Source organism: Mus pahari, chromosome 14, assembly GCF_900095145.1.
Source record: "Mus pahari chromosome 14, PAHARI_EIJ_v1.1, whole genome shotgun sequence".
Taxonomy (NCBI): domain Eukaryota; kingdom Metazoa; phylum Chordata; class Mammalia; order Rodentia; family Muridae; genus Mus; species Mus pahari.
The window spans coordinates 72,529,538-72,553,052 of record NC_034603.1 but is presented as its reverse complement, the minus strand read 5'-3'; the positions used below and the strand labels follow the sequence as shown (position 1 = coordinate 72,553,052).

General features: G+C 43.6%; 1 protein-coding gene across 8 annotated transcripts in view; it reads right to left on the bottom strand.

Moving 5' to 3' along the window:
- Tlk2 (tousled like kinase 2) overlaps nt 1-20,642 on the bottom strand; it is a 97,218-nt gene extending 76,576 nt beyond the window's left edge. For 4 of the 8 annotated variants that reach the window (XM_029545712.1, XM_029545713.1, XM_029545711.1 and 1 more), the window contains exons 1-2: nt 19,443-19,524; nt 17,389-17,471 (exon numbers count right to left, since the gene is read on the bottom strand). In XM_029545712.1, coding sequence (XP_029401572.1) covers nt 17,389-17,469 — 81 coding nt within the window. In that variant the 5' untranslated portion in view covers nt 17,470-17,471; nt 19,443-19,524. Of the gene's footprint in view, nt 1-17,388; nt 17,472-19,008; nt 19,110-19,135; nt 19,155-19,442; nt 19,581-20,623 lie in introns of those variants that run through there. The other 4 variants (XM_029545709.1, XM_021212103.1, XM_029545710.1 and 1 more) reach the window with 4 other exon arrangements.
- Nucleotides 20,643-23,515: the final 2,873 nt, after the last annotated feature.

Here is a 23,515-nt window from a genome sequence, read left to right as displayed (position 1 = left end):
AAAAAAAAAAAAAAGAAAGAAAGAAAAAGAAAACAATTATATAGGCATAAGCATTAAAATACAGATAAATTTAATAAAGGAAGTATAAAACCTATACTCTACAAAGTACAAACAAGGGCTGGAGAGATGGCTCAGCAGTTAAGAGCACTGACTGCTCTTCCAGAGGTTCTGAGTTCAAATCCCAGCAACCACACGTTGGCTCATAACCATCCGTAATAAGATCTGACTCCCTCTTCTGGAGTATCTGAAGACACCTACAGTGTACCTACATATAATAAATAAATAAAATCTTTTTTTTTTAAGTACAAACAAGGATTCAAGGAAATGTAGAACATAAATACTGGGTGTGAAGTGCACACCTTTAACCCTGGACTTGGGAGGCAGAGGCAGGCTGCCCATCATCTACTGAGTTCTAGGTCAGCCAGGCTAAAGGAGGGTTAGACTGTCTTAAAATAAGCAAACAACACACACACACACACACACACACACACACACACACACACACACATACACACACACACTTCCTCCCCCACCCCCTGCTTGTAGGTCAGAAGACTTAATTAATATGGCTACGATGACAACATCTCCATGTACATTTCACCAATTCACTGATACAGCTAGTGTTCTGCTGATTTTCTTATATTAAGCTGGGGGCAGTAAGATGGCTCAGTGAGTAAAACCCCTGCTTGTACAAACCACCTGAGTTCAATCCCCAAAACCCACAACAGAAAGAGAAAACACACACACACACACACACACACACACACACACATACACACCTGCATGCACACACACATACACACACACACATACACACACACATACACACACACACACACACACACCTGCATGCACACATTTTTGTGCTCATGATATTCATACTTTTACATACAAAATTAATGATTAAGTTGATTCTAAAATGTAGAGGCAGGAGTTGGGAGTGTTGCTTAGTAGTAAAGGTTGAAGCCTTAGGTTCAATTTCCAGAGCTCAATGTAAATAAAAAATAAATACCCATATTTCATATGGGGTTGTAAGGGACCAGACTAGACAAAACAATTTGTGAAAGAACAAAGTAAGAAGAATCACATTCCCTGACACCAAGACTTTCTCTAAAGCAACAGCAGCAACGGTACTAGTACTAACAGTACTAACTAGTGTTAACAGACCAGTGGGTAGGACTGAGGGTGACTCTTGGCAAGCGCTGTGACTGTGACCAGCTTACTCCTGAGAGGTGCTAAAACCACTCAATGAAGAAGTCTTCTCAGCAAATGGTGCCAGGAAGTTGGCTAGCCAACAGCAAACCAGTTGAATTGGGCCCTGTAAAAAGCTTGTAGATTAGGCAAGTGCTTTACCACTGAACCATGCTCCCAGCATCAACTACCTTTAATATAATCATTGCAAATCAATTTCCCCAAGATTGCAATAAGACCACATCTACTTTATCATCAAATAGTCTTCATTTCCTAAAGGAAACTATAAAGCCAAACAGTGATGCTTCTGTACACACTACACTCATGAAGCAGAAACAAGGGTAATGAGTATAACATGAGCTTGCATTACATAGTGAGTTATAACTGATCTTGCTTACACAGTAAGGAGAGGAGAGGAGGGAAGGAAGAAAGGGAGTGATTGAAGACAGGTGAGCTGAATAAGAAGGACCCCCATTGGCTCATGTATTTGAATGCTTAGTCATCAGGGAGTGGTACTGTTTGAAGGATTAAGAGGCATGCCCTTATTGGAGGGAGTGTGTCACTGAGAGAGAGTCAGTCTCTGTCTGTCCCTGTCTCTGTCTCTGTCTCTGTTCCTCCCCCTCCACCTCTCTGCTTTCAGATCAGGATGCAGCCCTCAGCTATTGTTCTAGCACCATGCCTGTCACCATGCTCCTTGCCATGATACTAACAAACAACCCTTTGAAGATGTAAGCCCCACAATTAAATGCTTTCTATAGAGCTGTTGTGGTCACAGTGTTTTGCTGCAATAGATCAGGGACTAAGATGGGGACAAAGGTGACAGTAAGAGTGGTGAATACAGATAAGAGGACTAAAAAGTTTTTTTTAAGCAATTACAATGAAAATAATTACAGATATATAGTGGTAGATACACTTTACGATTTGAAATAACATGTGTACATAACCAAAAGTTTAAAAAGATTAAGAAGTATAGCATCTCATATTATTTTAAATTCCCTGGATTAAATTTAATCAATGAAAATCAATGAGATACACTTCCTGTTCTTTTTTTTGGTTTTTTTTTTTTAAAGATTCATTTATTTATTATATGCAAGTACACTGTAGCTGTCCTCAGACACCCCAGAAGAGGGAGTCAGATCTTGTTAAGGATGGTTGTGAGCCACCATGTGGTTGCTGGGATTTGAACTCGGCACCTTTGGAAGAGCAGTTGCATGCTCTTACCCGCTGAGCCATCTCTCCAGCCCCTACACTTCCTGTTCTAAAGCAGCTTACTGTCTAGTAAAAACTAACCAAGGTTTACAGGCAAAATTTACATGCTAAGTTTTAAGTGTCCCTTTCATTAAAACAACTATAACAAAATGGAAATTGCACTAGATTACATATAACTTTGTTTTTACCTTGGTACAGCATCTGCTTAAGCTGCACAAAGCCCAAGGTTTGACTCCCCTGTACTTCTCACCCTTACAAAAGCAAAATTAAACAGCTATAAAAAACATTATTAGGGTTGGAGAGATGGCTCAGCAGTTAGGGGCCTTACTGCTCTTACAGAGGACCCAGTTCTAGTTCACAACACCCATACTTGGTGGCTCACAACTCAGGGAACGTGACGCCCTCTTTTGGCCTCTGCAGACACTGCACAAGCAGTATACAGATAACACATGCTGGCAAAACACCCATACACATAAAATAAAAATAAATTTAAAAACCAAACATTAATAAGGATCCGTGAGACAGTTTGATGAATTAAGGCACTTGCTGTGCTGGCCTGGTGATCTAAATTAGATTCCCCAAGCCCACATATAAGAAAACTGACTCCCCAAAATTGTAAATACACACACACACACACACACACACACACACACACACACACAGAATGACACCAGTTCCCATACATACACATCCAAAAACACTCCTGGGACAAAAACATAAACTGAATATGAAGAGATTTTCAGTAAACTTTGTGCATTCAAGGCTAACTTAGTCAATATAGCAAGTTTTTGACCAGATAGTAGTAAATGCTTCAAAGAATCAAAAAACAAACCAACAAAAAAGACCCACATCATTTTATATTATGTATTTTTTAATCACTACTACAATGTTGTTTTAGAAGTATAAAGTGGGCAGTGAGATTGTTCCGTAAGCAGAGGCACTTGCAGTGTGAGTCTGGTGAGTGAAGTAGACCCTGTAAATGTGGACAGAGAGAACCGATTTCAAAATTTGTCCTCTGACCTCTACATATATGCTGTGGTCCACATTCCCACATACATTAATGGGTAGGTATACCCACACAAACGGATTTTTAACTTTTAATTAAAAACAAAAGTATAGGGGCTGGATAAATAGTTCACCAGTTTAAGTACACTTCTGGCTCTTCCAGAGGACCTGAGTTCAGTTCCCAATACCCCCATGTCAGACAGCTCACAACCACCTACGACTCCAGCTCCAGGGGATCTAATGCCTTCTTCTGACTTCTATAGGCACTTATGTCATGCATTCACATGGATACACATACATACAAATAAAAGCTTTTTTAAAAACTATAAAGCTATCGAATAAGACAATGATAGAGTGCCTGCCTAGATTGATGAGGCCCTAAGCCTAATACTTAAGTACAGTGAAAAGCCATCATTCATTTACTATAACAAAGAAATAATCAATATTCATGTAGCACTTGCACAAACAAGCCATTCCACTTAGAGCTCTTTATTTAGAGCCATAAATTGATAAAGATACAGTTGATAAAAAACAAACCCACATAAAGATTTCCATTTGAGGGCTGGGGAGATGGCTCAACGGTTAAGAACACTGGATACTCTTTCAGAGGTCCCGAGTTCGAGTCTCAGAAACCACATGGTATCTTACAACCATCTGTAATGAGATCCAGTACAGCCTTCTGGCTTGCAGGTATACATGCAGACAGAATACTGCATGCATAATAAATAAATCTTTAAAAATAAAAAGATGTCCACTTGATTTCTGAGAAAAGTGCAAGAGCAATTCAGCAGAACTATATAATTATGAAAGTTGAAAATTAAAGTTTTTCAGTAAATGGCCCTGAAATACTAAAGATATCCACAAGCCATACATAGCTTTACCTTTAAACATTAACTCAAAAGAAATCAATGAAGATAGAAAATAACTTGGAGGAGATCATTGATAAGGGTTCTGAAGGAGAGGCCACAGCATGATAACAATAAAGCAACAAGAAACAACTCTGTGCTGACCGCAGTTCTGCATTCTGATTTGGATGGTCATAATGCTACTAAAGCAAATTAAAACTGTTCAGAAACATGCCAACATGCCTTTGCAAGTACATGTATGTACACACAAAAGATACCTGAATAATCTACTCTGACAAATTCTGCCTAGGCTGGAGGTGTGGCTCAGCAGCAGTGAGAGATGAGCACTCACGAGGCCCCTATGTTTAAGCCTCAACACCACAAAGAAAGTGATAAAGAACATATGTGTTGCAATCTCAGTTTTCTGGTTCTTAAATTTTAATTAATGTAGTTTGTGTATGAATGTTCTGTCTGCATGTTTGTGTACCACGTGCATGCATCCAAAGCAAGAGAAGCTTTGGATCCCTGGACAAACAACTGGACAGACCATGTAAGTGCTGGGAACTGAACCTGAGGTACTCTAGAAGAGCAGCCAGTGCTCTAAGTGTTGAGCTATCTCTTCAGCCCCTTCTTACATATATATATTTACAACTTCCCATGAGTCTATAATGAAGTTTATGTACGTATGAAGTAGTGTATGTTAAGTCTTTAGGGTTTCATGTACTGAAACCCTAATCAACCCTCAGCACCTCTGAATGTACTTAGCCACAGGAAGTTTTCAAAATAATTAAATTTGAAAATTTTAAATTACATTTATTTGTGGGGGAGGATACTCATGCATGCGTGATATATAGAGGGGGGGAGGGGGACAGAGAAAGAGACAGAGCGAGAATGCACCTTTGGAGCTCAGATGACAACTTAGTAGAGTTCCTTCTGTCCTACTATGTGGGTCCCAAGGATAAAACTCAGGACATCGGGTTCAGTAGCAAATGTCAGTCCTGACTGAACCACCTAAACCATATTTAAATAGGCCTAATGCAACTAGACCGGTGTCTCAGGACACTGAGACAGAGGAAGAGGAAGGCAGGCAAGTGTGTGTGGAACCCACATAAATGCACGGCAAGAAGGCAGCTTCCTAGAACCCAAGGAGAGTGCAGTGCCTTGCTCCTGACTTCAAGCCTCCAAAACTGTACGGCAGTGTTTCTATTACGTAAGCCACAGTCTATATTGTTATGATAGCCTTATGAAACTAATATATAACCTTGTGAAGTAGCTGCTGTTATTTGTACTTATGGATGAAGGGAATGAAGGGATTTTAAGAGTTATTAACCCACTTCAGGTCACATAGCTTTTACTAAGGTCTGGGACAAGGACACTTGGTTCAAAACATGTGTTTCTAATCATTCAGCTTAGTTCACATGCTGCTAGAACAGCTAAGATTAGAGAATGCAATGAATGTAGTGAGTGTCGGGGTCTGCTTCATCTACGGTATTCTCTGGGGTAGGGGAGTATGCCATGTGGGAGGACCAAGCTCACTGTGGGCAGCACCACCCCTGGGCTGATGGTCCTAGATGCTATAAGGAAGCAAGTTGAGCAAGCCAGCAAATAGCATTCCTCCATGGCCTTTGCATCAGTTTTTCTTAAAAAAAAAAAAAAAAAAAAAAAAGATTTATTTATTATTGTATCTAAGTACACTGTAGCTATCTTCAGAAGAGGGTGTCAGATCTCATTACAGATGGTTGGGAGCCAGTGGTTGCTGGGACTTGAACTCAGGACCTTTGGAAGAGCAGTCAGTGCTCTTAACCACTGAGCCATCTCTCCAGCCCTCTGCATCAGTTCTTGTGTCCATGTTCTTGCTGAGTTTTTGCCCTGACTTCCCTGGACAATGCACAACAAGTGATAAGATGAAATAAACCGTTTCTTCTCCAAGTTGTTTTCATGTTTCATCAGAGCAACAGAAACTTTAACTAAGACAGTCTACCTGTCAAGCCCTTTTATTTGTATATTTTTTATTTGTATATTTTTAAAGATTTTTTTATTACTTATTTATTATATGAGTATACGCCATGTAAGTTGCAGGTACTCACAGAAGCCAAAAGAGGGCATTGGCACAATTCCCCCCAAGTTAGAGTTTTAAGCAGTTGTGTGTAAGACACACAATCTGAGAGCTGGGGTGGAGGTCTGGTCTTCTGAAAGAGAAGCAAACCCTCTTTAACTGATGACGAAACTCCAGCATTGTCGGGTCCTTTTACAAGAGAATCTAATTATACTAATACATAAAGGAGGCCTCTTAGTATAAACTTACAAAACACAGGATTTATTAATTTTATTACTATTACTACCACCACCACTACTCTACCACTACTACCACTGACACTATGACACCCTAGGCCTGACATTAAATTCTAGACCTTCTGGCCTCAGCTTCTGCTTGTTTTTTGTTGTTGTTTGGTTTTGTTTTTGAAATGACATCTCAAAATATAACCCTGGCTGGTCTAGAATTAAGCTTAGCTGCCTGCCTCCGCCTCCTGAGTGTGTGCCACCATATTCAACTCTCTGTGATCTATCTGTCTGGACTGTCCTCCTCGCTCCAGGCAGAGTCCTGGATGTTTAACGACTTTAATGTTAGGAATGGTGGTACATGCCTTGGAAAGCTGAAGTGAAATTTTTAAGTTTGAGGCCAGCCTGAGCTACACAGAAAAGCACTATCTTAAAAATAACATAAAACAAATTTATAATATAAAATGTATGGGTTAAAACAGAGTGAATTTCCTATAAACAATCTGCAGTTGCAGCTGCTTAGTCTATTCTGACAGGGCTTTTTTGTTTGTTTTTTGTTGTATTTATTTATTTTATGTGAGTATACTGTCACTCTCTTCAGACACACCAGAAGGAGGCATCAGATCCCATTGCAAATGGTTGTGAGCCACGGTGTAGTTGCTGATAATTCAACTCAGGACCTCTGAAGAGTAGTTAATACTTTTAACTGCTGAGTCATCGTTCCAGCCCCTCGTCTGACAGTTTTGGTTCTTCTTGGTTTTTGTTGGTTTTTTTTTTTTTGTTTTGTTTTGTTTTTTTAAGACAGGGTTTCTCTGTATAGCCCTGCCTGGCTGTTCTGGAACTCACTTTGTAGACCAGTCTGGCCTCGAACTCAGAAACCCGCCTGCCTCTGCCTCCCGAGTGCTGGGATTAAAGGCATGCGCCACCATGCCCGGCTTGTTTATTTTTTTAAACAGGGTCTTATGTGGCCTAGGCTGGCCTCAACATTGACAATCCTCCTATCTCTGCTTCCCAAATGCTAGAAACACAGAGGAGTTCCACCCTGACTCTTGTTTTTGAGAGAGGGTCTCAGGTAGCCCAGGCTGGTCTTGAACTCCCTACATAACTGAAGATGAGTTTATACTTCTGAAGGCCCTGCCACCCATGCCCAGTTTTTGTGGTGCTAAGAATCAAACTGAGGGTACTTCATGCATTCTAGGTAGGCACTCTACCAACTGAACAAAATCCCCAGCCTCTTCTACCGCTGTCTTTTTATCTTATCCTTTTAAATTTTATTTTATGTGTGTGAATACTTTGAATGCATGAATGTTCATGTACCTACCATATGCATGCCCAGTGCCCTAGGAGTCCAGAAGAAAGCACTGGATCCCTTGGAACTGGAGTTACAAACTGTTAGGTGCTAGGAATTGAACCAAGGTCCTCTACAAGAACAGCAAGTACTCACTGCCACTGTTATGAGCCCTCTCTCCAGTTCCCTGGCACTCTCATTAGACATGTAGTATAACTATTTCTTCTGGGCTTGTCATGACTTCTGCTAACACAAAACATAGGAGATGTGGTCATACTTGCATCTTAACAGAAATCTGACAGAATCAAAGATGAATCAGGGTACCAATTCCATGGCTGTCATCTTTCTTGACGTGGCATGAGGTGATATGGTCTACCAGGAGAGCAAGCATGTTCTGAAAATGGCCTAAGGACTAAGAAAATACTACAACCTCTGAAATAGTCCATTGCAAGAAAGCTATGGCAGCAGCTATGTGATGCCTGCTATTAGTAATCAGATACAAACGCAACTGAGCTGAGCCGTCTACCTAGAGCAGCAATTCTCAACCTGTGGGTTGCAACACCTTTGGCAAACCGCTATCTCCAAAAATATTTACATTATGATTCATGACAGTAGCAAAATTATAGTTATGAAGTAGCAATGAAAATGTTATGGTTGGGGGGGGTCACCACAACACGAGGAACTGTATTAAAAGGACAGACACAGCATTAGGAAGATTGAGAACCACTGGGCTAGAAGGAACTTGCCTGTATAAGGGAAGAATTACAATGATGAACAGACATGTGGCAAGCTTTTTCCATCTCAGCCTCTGATTTGGAAGGAAAAGTGACTAGCAGAAAGGGGGAGATGGAGGTGCTGGCTTACGGATTTTTTCTAGATTTTAAAAAGCTTATATGTCAGTGGTGGCACACGCCTTTAATCCTAGCACTCAGGAGGCAGAGACAGGCGGATTTCTGAGTTTGAGACCAGACTGTCTACAAAGTGAAGTTCCAGGACAGCCAGGGCTACACAGAGAAACCTGTCTCGAAAAACCAAAAACCAAACAAACAAACAAACAAACATGCTTATATATGTGTGTGTAAGCCTGAATGAATACATGTGCGCCATGTATAGGAGCTCTTTGAGACTACTAAAAGAGGAAGGTGGTGGATCCTCCGGCACAAGAGTTACAGGGAGTTGTAAGCTGTCATGTGGGCTCTGGCCCCTCTGTAACAATAGTAAGCACTGTAAACCAATGAACTATCTCTCTAATCCTGGCTTGTCATTTTTCTGGAAGAACAAGAGAAATCAGACAAGGAACTTGTCTAGGTCACCCAGTAGCCAAAGAGTCAAAAGTCTGTGTCAAAAGTTAGTGGGGGAGAGGGAAAGACCCATGTACAGGCAGGGCACAGTTAGATTCTGTGCTTCTACATTTCTAGAAAGCTAAGAAAAACTGAACAGTTCATGTAAGAGGTGAATGACAACAGACCGCAGGATATCTTGCTATAAATCTCCACTACCCCTACTGTGAAAAGATGTTAACCTGGATGGAGGCGGGATCCATCCTAGCTACTCCCCTAACAACATGGTCAAGGCCAAGACTGACTACCTTACATAGGGATCCTATGCTAAAACACAGATTTGTATGCTAAAACACAGAACACGGTGGCACATGCCTTTAATCCCAGCAGTTGGAAAACAGAGACAGGAGGATATCTGTGAGTTAAGAGGCCAGCCTGTTCTCACGTAGGAAGTTCTAGGCCAGCTGAGACTATATACTAAGGCCTTGTCTCCAAAAAAAAAAAAAAAAAAAAAAAAAAAAATCAGATCTGTTGGTTTCATATTAATGTGTGAAAACACTTGGGCCTTAGTGACCAGGACACACTTAGCTCCAAGACAACCTACCTAGAGAGACCCCTGTCTCAAAAGACAAACAAATAAACAACTCCCCCCCCACACACACACACAAAACCAAACAGGTATACTAGGTATGGACTTTCTGCTGGACTCCCTTTGTGTACATTACTGGAAAGCTTCGTGTAAGGATGCAAACTGTAAGCAGACTTGAGTGGCTGGGTGAAATGGGACCCTACAGAAGCAGAACTTATTCACCCTGCTCAAGCCCTTTCAACAGCCAATCAGTGGCCCACACCCATACTGCTGTAACTTAAATTGCCTTTCTGACAGAACTGGTACTAGCTATGGGATCCTTCTGGTACACATTTCTTGCAGTTTAAAGCAGTTCACAGAATCTAGAAGTCAGGAAAAGACTTTCTTCTCAGTTTAGTGGTATTAACTTTGCCTCATTACTAGTAGCTCAATGTTTTCTTCCTACATCCAGTCATTTACTTTGAGCTATGACTTTGCTTTCCACAAATTTACTTTTGTTCAACTATGGTCTGAAAATACTATGTGAAAAAGTCCAAAAATAAGTAATTCTTAAGTTTTAAATTGTATGCTGTTGTGAGCAACCATGGGAGCCCATCCCACCTCACACATGAACGGCCCTGTGTCCCGGTGGGGAGCAGTCTGACTGCTATGCTCCTGCTTATCACTCAGTTTCCTTACTGCCTCCAAACCCCAGAGTAGTGATGCTGGCAACTGGGGCATGACAAAGGGAAGCTGCAAAGTGTCTTGTCTAAGTGAAGGGGTAAAAGTTCTTAAGTTAATACAGAAAGGAAAAAAAAAAAAAAAAAAAAACTTGTATGCTGAATCTGCTAAGATTTATTTATATGCTGAGATTGCCAGGGTAAATCTTCAATGAAGGTGTGAAAAAGGTAAAATAAAAAAAAAAAATAGTAATTTTTTTGCTCTCACACCTGAACTACAAGAATTATCAGCCACAGTGATAGTTCTTTACAGTGGTGTGCCTATGTATATAGGAAAACAGTGTGTATGTTGTTTATCACTGTGGTTTCTCACATCCACTAGGGGCATTATCCCTACGGTAAAGATGCGACTGCTAGCCGGGCGTTGTGGCACACGCCTTTAATCCCAGCACTCGGGAGGCAGAGGCAGGCGAATTTCTGAGTTCGAGGCCAGCCTGGTTTACAGAGTGAGTTCCAGGATAGCCAGGGCTACACAGAGAAATCCTGTCTCAAAAAAAAAAAAAAAAAAAAGTGACTACTGTAGGATTTTCCTAAGATGTTAGCTTTATTGTTAAACAATGGGTCAAATAGATCTGTTATATAGGTCACTCTTGGGTATGAAGTGTCATTTCTCTCAGTTATTTCTGCTATGGAATACTCATGAGGCAAGGATGAATTCTGAGCCAGCAACAGTAGCCCATGCCTTCAATCCCAGCAGCTGGATCTCTGTTAATCTGAAGCTAAAGTTTGGTTTACATTGAGAGTTCAAAGCCAGCCAAGGCTAGACAACAAAAAAAGAATGAATGTTGTTGGTCTGTAAAATTTTAGACAGCTACAGTTACTGTAGCCTCTCCAGGGTGAGGATGAGCAGGCTGACTGCTGGGCCATCCTGCTGGCCCCATAGCACATTTCACATTTATTATTTCAGTAATCATCTTAGGGCAAGGGATGTAACTCAAAGGTTTTCATTCCCAGCACTGTAATAAAGAACAGCATTTCTCAACCTGTGGACTTCGACCCCCTTGAGGTCAAATGACTCTTTTCACATGGTCACCTAAGACCATGGAAAAAAAAGATGTTTACATTACGATTCCAAAAGTAGCAATATTACAATTATAAAGTAGTACCAAAAATAATGTTATGTTTGGGGTCACCACAACATGAGAAGCTGTATAAAGAAAAGAGTCCCAGCATTAGGAAAGTTGAGAATCACTGGGCTCAAGTGATGGCTCACAGGTTAAATCATTTAAGTATATGAACCACAGACAAATGCCACTAACTCTTTTTTTTGTTGTTTTTTTTGAGACAGGGTTTCTCTGTATAGCCCTGCCTGGCTGTTCTGGAACTCACTTTGTAGACCAGGCTGGCCTCGAACTCAGAAATCCGCCTGCCTCTGCCTCCCGAGTGCTGGGATCAAAGGCGTGCGCTGCAGGCTCTTGGGAGGTGACAGAAAAATAGGGTACTTAGGTGAAGGGAGTGGGCTCATGGTGTTATGCCTCTTGGGGACTACATCTTGTCCCTGGAGCCTTCCTTGCTCTGCTCCAAGCCCTCTCTACCATAATGTTCTGTCTGTCTCACTATAAGCCAAGAAACAACAGAACCAAGCAGTCACAGACTGAAACAGTGAACAGAAATAACTGTTTCCTCAAGTTGATTTTTATAGGTATTCTGTCACAACAATGTGAAACTAACAATTAAACCCAGGGCTTACACACATGACAGACAAGTATCCTACCACTGAGCTATGTTTTCAGTCTTAAATTTACATTCTTTTTTTTCCTTGAGACAAGGTCCAGGTTTTTGGTTTGTTTTTTTTTCCTCTATAGCCAAGGATAACCCTAAATTTCTGATTCTCCGCCTTTGGCTAGGATGATAGACCTATGTTACCTTGTCCGGTTTATGAGGGTACTGAAGGTTGAACCTAGAGCCTCATGAATGGGAGGCAGTAGGCAAGAATTCTACTGATTCAGCTACATTTCAAGCTCCTCAAAATGTTTAATCTTTGTCACTTTTTTTTAGATATGCCTTTTAAGTTATAGAGACATGTGTACATTTTGTAAGTGTAATCTTACAAAAACCACTCATATCTACAACTTCCAGTTTCAATTTCTTTAAAAAGTAAAATGAAAACTTAAAAGATAGCTGCCAAGGACCTAGTATTCTTCCATATAGTTTTTAAAAAAGTGCAATGGGACAGGAAAATGAACAGGAACAAAGTATAATAGCATTCATGTAGAAAACTGCTATAATTAAACTCATCACTTTGTAAGCCAACTTCTGTATGTATACATGTATATACCTCCTTATTGACACCTTAAATTTAGTCTCTCTAGGGCAGTTAACCTAGTTTTCAAGAAATAAAAATTCTTTCATTTTGCAATCATTTCATTGTTTATACAAGTCGATATTCTGTAACGACAAAGCACATTGTAATAAAGTGTTCCTTAGCAAGTCTATAACTCAACTTGTGGGAGTCACATAGTGTTGACAATGCAGCTTGCAAAAAGAGAATGGAGAGTGTCTGTTAACTCAATGACTTAAGTACAGATTTGCTAAACAACATGTGTTATAAAAGATAAAAACCTCTGCTATACCTGGAAGATACACACACACACACACACACACACACACACACACACACACACACACATTTTTTTATATCTAATATAACTAAGGGGCCAGGGAAATAGATCAGCAGGTAAAGGTACTTGGTCCCAAACCTAATGACCTCAATTCAATCCCTGCAATCTACATAGTAGATAGAACCAATTCCCACAAGTTGTCCTCTCATCTCCACAAGTGTGAAACAGCACTTGCACCAACTCCCAACAGAAATAAAATTTATAAAAAATGTAAGTATATCCATCTAGGTATAAACAACAGCACAAGCAAGGCTGGAACTCCATGCCCCCCTTCCATCTCCAGAATCATGGACAAAGAGATCCTGAACTAGACATAGTGTTGATGTCTTTAATCCCAGTACTCAAGAGGCAGTGGTAGGGCTGGAGAAATGGCTCAGCAGTTAAGAGCACTGACTGCTCTTCCAGAGATCCTGAGTTCAATTTCCAGCAACCACATGGTAGCTCACAACCATCTGTAATGGGATCCGATGCCCTCTTCTGAAGACAGCCACAGTGTACTCATCTAGGTAAAATAAATAAACCTTAAAAAAAAAAAAAAAAAAAAAAAAAAAAAAAAAATTCAACAGCAGCAGCAGCAGCAGGTGGATCTGTGAGTTCAAGGTCAGCCGGTCTATGTATTGAGTTCTAAGAGAGCCAGGGCTGTCTGAAACCCTATGTCAAACACACACAAAAGACATCTTGGGCTGGAGAGATGGACTGCAGTATTCTTAAGAGGACCTAAGTTCAGTTTCCAGCACCCACATGGCAGTTCACAACAGCCTGTAACCCAGCTCAGGGATCCAATACCCCCTTTCTGGCTTCTGTGAGTACTACACACATGTAGTACACAGATATATATGCAGGCAAAACACATATATAAAGACAAATAAATATTAGGGAAAAAAGACACTGTTAAAAAAAAAAATAGCTTGCTGGGTGCTGGTAGTACATTCCTTTAATCCCAGTACTTGAGTACTGGGGACTTGAGGCAGGCAGACTTCTGAGTTCAAGGCCAGTCTTGAACATAGTGAGTTCCAGGACAGTAGGAATACATGGGGAAATCCTGCCTGGAAAAACCAACCAAACAGCTAGCTTAAATATTAGGTGAGAAGGTTTACTACCCAATTTAATCTTATCGCTCCAAACCTTCTAAAGGGATGTCCCCAGTTCTGCCTACAAAGTGGCAGCCGTAGTAGAAGCATGTGCTCCACAGGCTCCTTGGTGTACATGATGCATCTTTTCCCTATTACCAACTCAAAGGACCAAAAACATCTTAAACCTTTTAAACAAAAACTACATAAAACATCCCAAACCCTAAGCCAATTAGTTCTGGTTTAATGATTATTAAATAAAACTATTAACATAGAGAAAATTAATGTATTAGTGTGCTATGCAGGAACAAAAAATTGTAAAATTAAAAGCCAAAATATAAATAAGCACTTGAATGTAAGTAATAAATACGGTTTGGCCATTTTGTCTTAACCAAAGTTTATATTGAATTTTCGGTGTGAAAAAGCAGAAGCAATACGGTAGAAGCCCTACAATAACCAGAATGTTCAAAGACTTCAACTACTTCCAGCACTCTTGTCCATTTGGAAAGAGTCCACAATGGCCCTGACTGCCTTCCTACTATGGGCATCCGAAAGTGCCCTGAGCACTTAGGAGAAACTCAGGAGCTCACACAGCTCTCACTAGACGGCACCATCACAGGCAAGTCACTGTACCTCTGGGCCAGTAAGGGTGGGACTTACCTAAACCTTAACCAACTGAAAGCTGTGAACAGCACCATCCTTCTGGGAAAACATGACACACATTGAATCACCAAAAGCGCCCTTTTACCCAATGCCACTGTCCGCAATCGGTGATCCACGAGATGCAATGTCAGCCCTAGCCATAACACAAAGAGAAACAACTTTTTAAAAAGCTATCTTTGCTGGATATGGTAGGGACAAGAGGATCAAGAGTACAAGGCCATCCTCAACTATACAGTAAGACTGTCTCAAAAAAATGTTGTATATAAAAAGAGAGTAGCTTGGGCTGGTGAGATGGCTCAGCGGTTGGGAGCACTGACTGCTCTTCCAGAGGCCCTGAGTTCTAGTCTCAGTAACCACATGGTGGCTCACAACCATCTGTAATGGGATCTGACGTCCTCTTCTGGTGTGTCTGAGGAGAGCAATGGTATATATATATATATATATATATATATATATATATATATATATATTTTTTTTTTTTTTAAAGAGTAGATTAGCAAGGAGATGATAGCACACACCTTTAATCCCAGTTCTAGGGAGGCTAGAAGCAGGAGTATCTCTATGAGTTCGACCGCAGCCTGGTCTACAGAGTGAGTTCCAGGACAGCCAGGGCTACACAGACAGACTCTGACTCCAAAACAAAACAAAACTTCCTTTCCTTTACCTGTCTCTGCAAATAATGCAGTAACTTACTTTTCTTTCAATTCTCTGCTACAGAAATCAATTTTCCCCTGATCACTAAATAATGCATTTATTGAAATATACTTACCATGATAGACATGTCAAAATGCGTAATTAATGGCATAGAAGCAACTTGGAATTTATGAACTTTCTAACAGACAGTATTAAAGCTTGAGGTTCTGGGGTTTGTTTGTTTTAGAGACAGGGTCTTATCATATAGTCCAGGCTGGTCTCTAACTTAGGATCTTACTACCTCAGCTTCCCACGTGTTTCAAAACATTGAAATTTTCCTATAACTTAGCTACATGATCTTGAGTCTGAGCAGTAAAATTAAAATGTCTTTCGTTCCCATCACTTGGACCTATTTTACCAAAAGCACACTTTAACAGAGCTATTCTGTAGCTACATACAAAAGCAAGAAGCCCAACAAAGACTAGTAAAATGGACAACAGTGATGGCACACCCCTTTAATCCCAGCACTCAGGAGGCAGAGGCAGGCAGATCTCTTAAGTTCGAGGCCCGCCTACAGACTGTCAGGGCTATACAAAATACCCTGTTCTCAAACAAACAAACAAACAAGATTAGGAAAATTAACTACAAGCAGTTTGAATATAAACTTTCTTAGTAGGAAACTATGTGAATAGATTTAATTATGACTCTTAGCTGGACACACCTATAATTCCAGCACTTTGAGAGAAACAAGAGGACCATGAGTTTTAGAGACTAGCCTCAATTAAGTTCCAGGCCAGTCTAGGCTGCATAATAAGATCCCGTCCCCAAGCATAATAAACTTAACATACTCCTCCTTGAGGAAACAACTAGCCAGAACATGAAATTAATATCATATTCCTACAAGATATAGCATTTTTTGAAAAAGACAAGAATCCATTACATATATTATAGATCAAAATGCACACATGACTTATCTCACGCTCAAGTAATAAGACAACCTTGGATCATCTGGCAAAGCTTTTAAATAAAACATTACTGACAGACATAAACAACGCACTAAAACCGGCCTGTGAGAACAGAGGGGTAAACAGGCAGGTACAGAAAGACACGGAAGGCCAGAATAGTGTTATCTTATCAACATCCCACCTGCCCAGTGACGTGAGCTTGATTTCCGTTTACACTTCCACAAAATGGGAACAGTGAGAAGCTAGACAATGAGCAGAGAGGAGCACTGAGCTCTCAGAGGACTAGGGTCAGTTTCCAGGACCCTGTGGCAGTTCACACCAGTTTAAACCCAGTTCCAGCACATGGGATGCCCCCTTCTGGCCTCTGCAGGCACCAAATATGCACACCAAGTACAGACATACACACAGATGCAGTACATACACACAGATGCAGTACATACACAGATGCAGTACATACACACAGATGCAGTACATACATACACAGATGCAGTATATACACACACAGATGCAGTACATACATACACAGATGCAGGCAAATACTCATAAAACAAAAATTAATTAATTAATTAAAAGAAGAAAAACACCAGTAGAAATTTAGAAGAATGAAAAGGCAGTCTAGGGATACAACCAGGAAGACTCTGCCATGTGCAGATTTGGAGAAGTGGAAGACCTCAGCAGATTCACCAGCATTCCACCATGTAACCAACCAACAGGGCCAGTGTATGAAAGCTATACAATGCCTTTTTCTTCCTGAGTGGCTGAGAAACAGAATCTAGATCCACATCCTATCAGTAGCTTTGCAGCAATCCCCTCAGGAAAGCTCTGCCCTTAACAGACGCACACTCACTCTCCCAACAAACACGTAAATATACTACAGGAATGACTGGCAGATTTTCAAAGTTCACTGGACCACATGACAGATCTCCCCTGCCACCTATCAGTCTGTTCTCTAGCACAGAAACTCTTCTGTTCAACTCCTAAATGTGTTGAAGTTATCCTCTGAAGTGTTCATTATCACTGAATAACTCACCTTACTTACACCAACTCCAGTGAACCTGGCCTCTAGTAATTCCTGCCTTCGTGGGTCCAGGCTATGCAGTTCTTCCATCATTTCTACAGAAAAAGAAAGAGGGACAAGAAGCCATAAAAAACTAAAGAAAAGAAAAAAGTTTTGTGTATAACCAAACACACAGTAGTTTTGTAAACCTCAAGGAAACACACATTCAAGCACTACACTCATCAAAGTTATCTGATGTCATCAACAGTATCTAAGATTACATAGCAGTTCAAGTTCTCACCTACGAGGGTCTTTTCTACTTTTCCTGAATTCTAATTTGGTCTTTATGGGGGGAGGGAGGTCTGGAAGCCTACCCCTGCGATAACCCTAACATTCCAGAGGTATAAGTAGCAGACAGACACATAGTTAAGGGTGGTCTACACACGGCAAACTCAAGACCACCTAGGGCTACATGAGACCCTGTCTCATTAAAAAAAAAATTACAAAAAAAAAGTAAATATAAAGAAATAAACTCTGTAAAAGTTAAGCCGAAGGGTAGCACAAGGGCAAACTTACAACCCCTGTCAGACACCTTTCAAGCTAGGTACTTCTAGAGACTTCTTTCCCAAACACACAAGAACTAGGCAAGCTAAAAATAGGATTCATTTAATAATTTCAAGTGAATCCAGAGTGAATCAGAAGCTGCAAATAACGTCAAGAAGCCCTACTGTATATAGCTCCTCTCTCTGAATAGCTCGAAGTAGCTAATGAAAAATGGAATTCTTTCACAGTAAATGTAATGTAGAGCCCAAGATAAACCATCAACCTACATTCACTCAGGAAATTGATATAACTGTAATAATTCCTTTACAAAATCTTTTTCTGACCACTCCTCGGAACAGTAGGTTTCTCTCCAGCAGTGGGGTATCTGCTTTTAGCACTCCTCCCAAACAGGGAGGGGCACCATTTTTAAACTCTTTTCCTGACCAATTAATGTAGATATTATGAGCAAGTTTGTCCATCCGATGGGCGAGAGAACTCTTGTACCATTCATCAAAAAGTTCTTCAATATTCAAAGTAGAAAAAAAGAGCATGCATCATTAACATAGGAACCCTTCAAACATTCTAGTATTCCAGAGTTACTGAAGGCACTCCTGGAGTGATTGGCAGAAATTTGTATTAAAGTTCACTGGAAACAGGAATCAAACTTGCTCTGCAATCTAAGAGCTCCATAATTTCCAGTAACATCCCCTACACACGTCCTAACTTTCATTTCCCTTCCTGGACTGAATGGCTGGAGCAATGGGGAATGAAAAGGTGACGAATTCAAGTTTCACTCACACATCCACAAGTAAGGAATTAGGAAATTGTTAGAATGGGAGAAAGGCATCTTAAAAGAGAGAGAGAGAGAGACTGAGAAGAAACCGAGTTTTCCCTAAGTAGGTAGGTGGCCTTGCTCGCCACTTGCCCTGCCCTAATCGAGGTCGGAATGGCAGAGGTTACAATGCAGTCTCTCTCTCTCTCTCTCTCTCTCTCCCCAATCCCAAGGTCTCTGGAAACATTTCCCAACCCTCCATCCCCAGGCCTGGCCCAGAAAAGGAGGCCCTAGCAGTTCTCCCATTTAATGTCAACTCACGATCAGAAAATACCCACCCCATCTCTTTCCAGAGGGGCTTTGGACCGGGATCCTCCCAGTGGCCCCAAACCGGGAAGCAGGACCGATGGGGCCTGGTCCCGGCGCCCCTCGCCGGCTCCAAACTTTCCCCAACTCCGGGCCCACCTGTCACGGACGGAGCGAGGGACAGCTCTCGGGGGCGCCCGGTAGGCTGCCGAGGCCTCGGGCTCCCCGGAGTCGCCTCTCCCGGCAGGCCGACCGCCACACTCCCAGGCCTGGGCCTGGTCCATCTTCGGCCCGGCCCCTCGGCGACCCCGCAGCCCTCGGGGAGCACCTCCCGCCTGGGCGCCCAGGAGCTGCGGCACGACGCCGGCCCGGGTCGCAGCCTCCTCGGGCCCTGGAGGGGGCTTCCCGGGACGGTTAATACCCCAGGCCCCGGCGCCCTTCCACGTCCAGGGGCTGAGCTGCTCACCTGCCGCCGCCGCCGCCGCTGCCGCTCCACTCTCCTCTCGAGAGGGGCCCCGACCCGACCCGGCTGCCGACCGCTCCTCTCTCCCCCTGGGCAGGCCCGGGGCGGAGCCGGGGCCTCTCCTGAGCGCCGCAACCCCCCGCCCGGGCAGCCGGCGGCGGCGCCGGGCTCCACGAGAGGGCGGGCGGGGGAGGGGGGCCACGGAGGCCGCAGATCCCCGAGCTCGCGTAGGGAGCCAGGCGGCTGACGCGGGCCCGGGCCCGGGCGGCCGCCGGGGGGCGCGGGGCCGGCCTCCTGGCGCCGGACAAAGGCCAAGGGAGGCGCAGAAGGGTCTGGGTCGGGCCGACAAGTGGGGGCCCGCTCGGCTGGGGGCCACTCGGGCGCGGCGCGGAGGGCGGGGTGGGGGGGTCGGAACCGCTAGTGCCCGGGACCCGCCTCCGGCCCCTTAATCCGGATCGGTTCGGTCCGGATTAGTAGTGATCGGTGTAAACACACTAGTGAAACCGCGTGTTTCCTCGCGAGATTTGCACGGCTGGGAGGCACGGGAGGGGGGGGATGTTCCTGGGGTTGAGGGGGGGGGAAGTGCCGGTTGTGGGGGGAGGGGAGGAGAAAGGTGTTGGGGGGGGAGGGTCGCCGCTGCACCCGGAGCTCCGCCTCCTCCAATCAGCGGCCGCGCTGGCGGGCAGGGGTTAACCAGGGGGACCCCGCACCGGCGGAGCAGGCCGCGCCTGACAGGGCTGCTGAGAGCGGGCGGCGGGCGGCGCTTGCGGCCCGCCTGCGACGCGAGGGGCGGTCGGTCGGCTCGGGGCCGCCGGGTGAGCGGCCGGGGCCGGAGCCTCGGGAGCCCGCCTTTGCGGAGCCGGAGCCGGAGCCGGAGGCCGACGGTGGGGCTGCGCCTCAGGCCGCGGAGCAGCGTCCGAGCGGCGGCCCGGCGGAGCTGCCGCGTCCGCCCTGCCTCTCATCTACACACATCTTTTTTTTTTTTTTTTTTTTGGGTGAGGAGAGAGGTTGCTCTGCCCAGCGATGGATCCGAGGAGAGAGCCCCGGAGCGAGGAGACGGGGGCGTCACTGAGTTGGCCGTGCCCACCCCGATGTCCGCCGGCCACCGGCCACGTCCCCAGACCCCACGCCGCGCCACGCCACAGGCACGGAAAGCCGGCCGGCCGCTCTCGCCTACCACGTACCTGACTGCCCGGGCGTCTCCAGGGACAAAGGTGTCCTGGGATCAGAGCCGAGCCCTCACCCAGCGTGCCCCCCTCCAGAGCGGAGGTCGCTACCCGCCCCCCGGGGAACTCTCTCAAAGCACCTAGGGGGAGGTTCCATCTCAACCTCCGGTGACAAGATGACCCTCCTGGGGTGCCGGGGGGGGGGTGTCTGAGGGTAAATGCCAGAAGGGAAAAACAGGTCTGCTCTTCAGAGTGTCTGCTGAGAGGGTGAGCGCCTGCGACCGGAAGGCTTCCTGCATGAGAAAGGGTTCCCCCTCTGACCCCAGCGCCAAAGGGGGAAAAAGTCACTTTCTTCTTCATCTAGTCTCATGAGCCAAGACACGGACTTGAAAGTAACTACTCAGCTTTTTGTTTTCTTCTGATGCTTCCTTGACCAGATGTCAGAACGTAACTGAAGGACTACAAGGAAATCACAAGAGAAACAAACATTCAAGCTTTTACACAGCCGGCTTGAACTTTTCCAGGCGTCGGCAAGTACTCCAAAGTAGAATTCTGTATTTCTTATTAATTTTTTCACATATTGACTGGACAGAGACCTGCCAAATGGGCAAAGGATGACAAATCCCTTTTTGTATGTTTTCCATCCTTCAGAACTCAAGTAGAAAAACTCAAATTGGGAGTCATCTTCCAGATCCCAGACAGCTTGGAAAGATGAACATTTTGAAGGGAAGAGAGGAAGAGGAAGTCGGGAGCAAAGGGTAGGGAAAGGGGGCAAGGAGGAGCCACCAGAATGCAGTCAGTCTCAAGCATGAAAATGATGGAGAACCAAAGGATAGTGCACTGTGGCTCCTCCTCAAGTCTGGACAGTGGGGAAACAAAGACAGTTCTTTGATTATAGTGGGATCAAGAAAGTAACACCCACATTCCCAACACTTGGGAGGCAGAAATGAAACAAGATTGCCAGCCTGGGTATCTCAAGACCAAAAGGGGGCTGGAGAGATGGCTCTGTGGATAAGAGCTGGCACTGATCTTGCAGAGATCCTGGGTTTGCTCCAAGACATCTACCCGTAAGGCTTCCACGGACAGTGCATTCATGTGCACACACAGACACATAATTAAAAATAAATCTGAAAAGAATATGGCCTGCAACTCACTATGCAGCATGGGCTGGCCTTAGGTGGTGGGTCCTTCAACCTCTTACAGAGTTCTGGGATTACAGGCATGCAGCTACTATACACAGCCTAAAAATAACTACTTAAATAACACTGGAGTGTCATAAATTAGGAAAGGAGACCAGAAGAGAAAGAGAAATGGACAGTTGAAACTGAGTTCTTCCAGCTGGTCCACAAACAAGTTGTCTGGGCCAATTATCTAATCGTTTCAAGTTTCACCAACCTCGTGCTAGAGCTAGAGGATTCCCAGTGCCTTTTCTAGACCATAGGTCCCATTTTCAGTTCTTTGTTTTGATAAAAGGTCTAGCGTAGCTGAGACTAACCTAGATCTCCCACTGTGGCTGAAGATACTGTCAAACCCTGATCCTCCTGCCCCTGCTTTCCAAGAGCTAGGATTAATTACAAGCTAGGCAAGCAGTCTACCAACTGAACTACATCCCCAGTACACAGACTCACTCTGTTTTCAGAGAGTCTCACTATCTAGCCAAAATTGTTCTAAATTCTCAGTCCTTTTGTCTCAGGCCCTAGGAGCTGGCATTATAGGCGTATGCCCTGATGCCTGTCTCCTGAGTGCAGTTTTAAAGGATCCATTTGAACACAGATGAAATTTTTTAGTTTCACCTTTTTTTGGGGGGGGGGGGGTCAAGACAGGGTTTCTCTGTGTAGCCCTGGCTGTCCTGAAACTCAGAGATCCACCTGCCTCTGCCTCCCAAGAGCTGGGATTAAAGGTGTGCACAACCACTGCCCAGCAGTTTTAATTTTCTATAAATGAAGCTTTATGTCTTTTTTTTTTTTTCTGCTATTTTGTGTGGGTTTTTCATGGATTCTCCCTCTGTCTCCTAATGGTAGGATCTTTTCTGGCTCAGCTTAGCTTCTCCTGCCTCAAGCAGCCTTTCTTTTCACTGTCCATTCTCTTCACCAACTGCCTTCCCGTCTCTAGCCCTTCTCAGTCTTCTTTCTTTTGTACCAACTGTCTTCTCTAACCCTACTCTCTGACCTTACTCTGCTGCCACCTGGACCCTACTCTCTTCCTACTCCTCTGACTCTTGGACCCTACTCTCTGTCTCTACAAGTCCAAGAGTTAACTGACACAAAAGGTCATAGGGTCAAGCAGTTCTAACAGCTAAGCATTCCCAAAGAGTCAGTTGACTAGCCATTGGGGATCCTTTAAAGGGCCAGGCACACAAAATAATTCATACTACATATAGGTGTCAAGGAAAGTCATACCACCCAAGTCTAGGCTTAACAGCTGTTCCAATAGAAATTACTTAGAAAAACTGGAGACTTATTTTAAGCATCATATAATTCAAAATATACTAAAAAGGCCCAGTGGCACATGCCTCTGATCCCAGCACTCAAGAGACAGAGACAGATCTCTGAGGTTTAGGCCAGCCTCATCTACATATAGCTCCAGGACTATACAAAGAAGCCCTGGCTCAAAAAATAAAATTAAATGAAAATAACAGGCAAGAAAATATATTTTTCCCAGAAAAAGGAGTTTTGGTAACATTAATTTAACCTTGGTTTCAGGGATCAATTTATGTAAACTGTTTGGTCACGTGAAGTAACCTGTCTGAGAATGGCAAGTGATGCTATGTCCTGTATAAGAATCCAGTTCCCATCAGCTATGGAAAACTTAATCATATATGGAACCAGATTTTGGTTTTAGAGGAATGAAGGAAAAGTTTTCTAAATTCATGTTAAAGTCACAGAGAATCACACATCCCCTGGTCATACT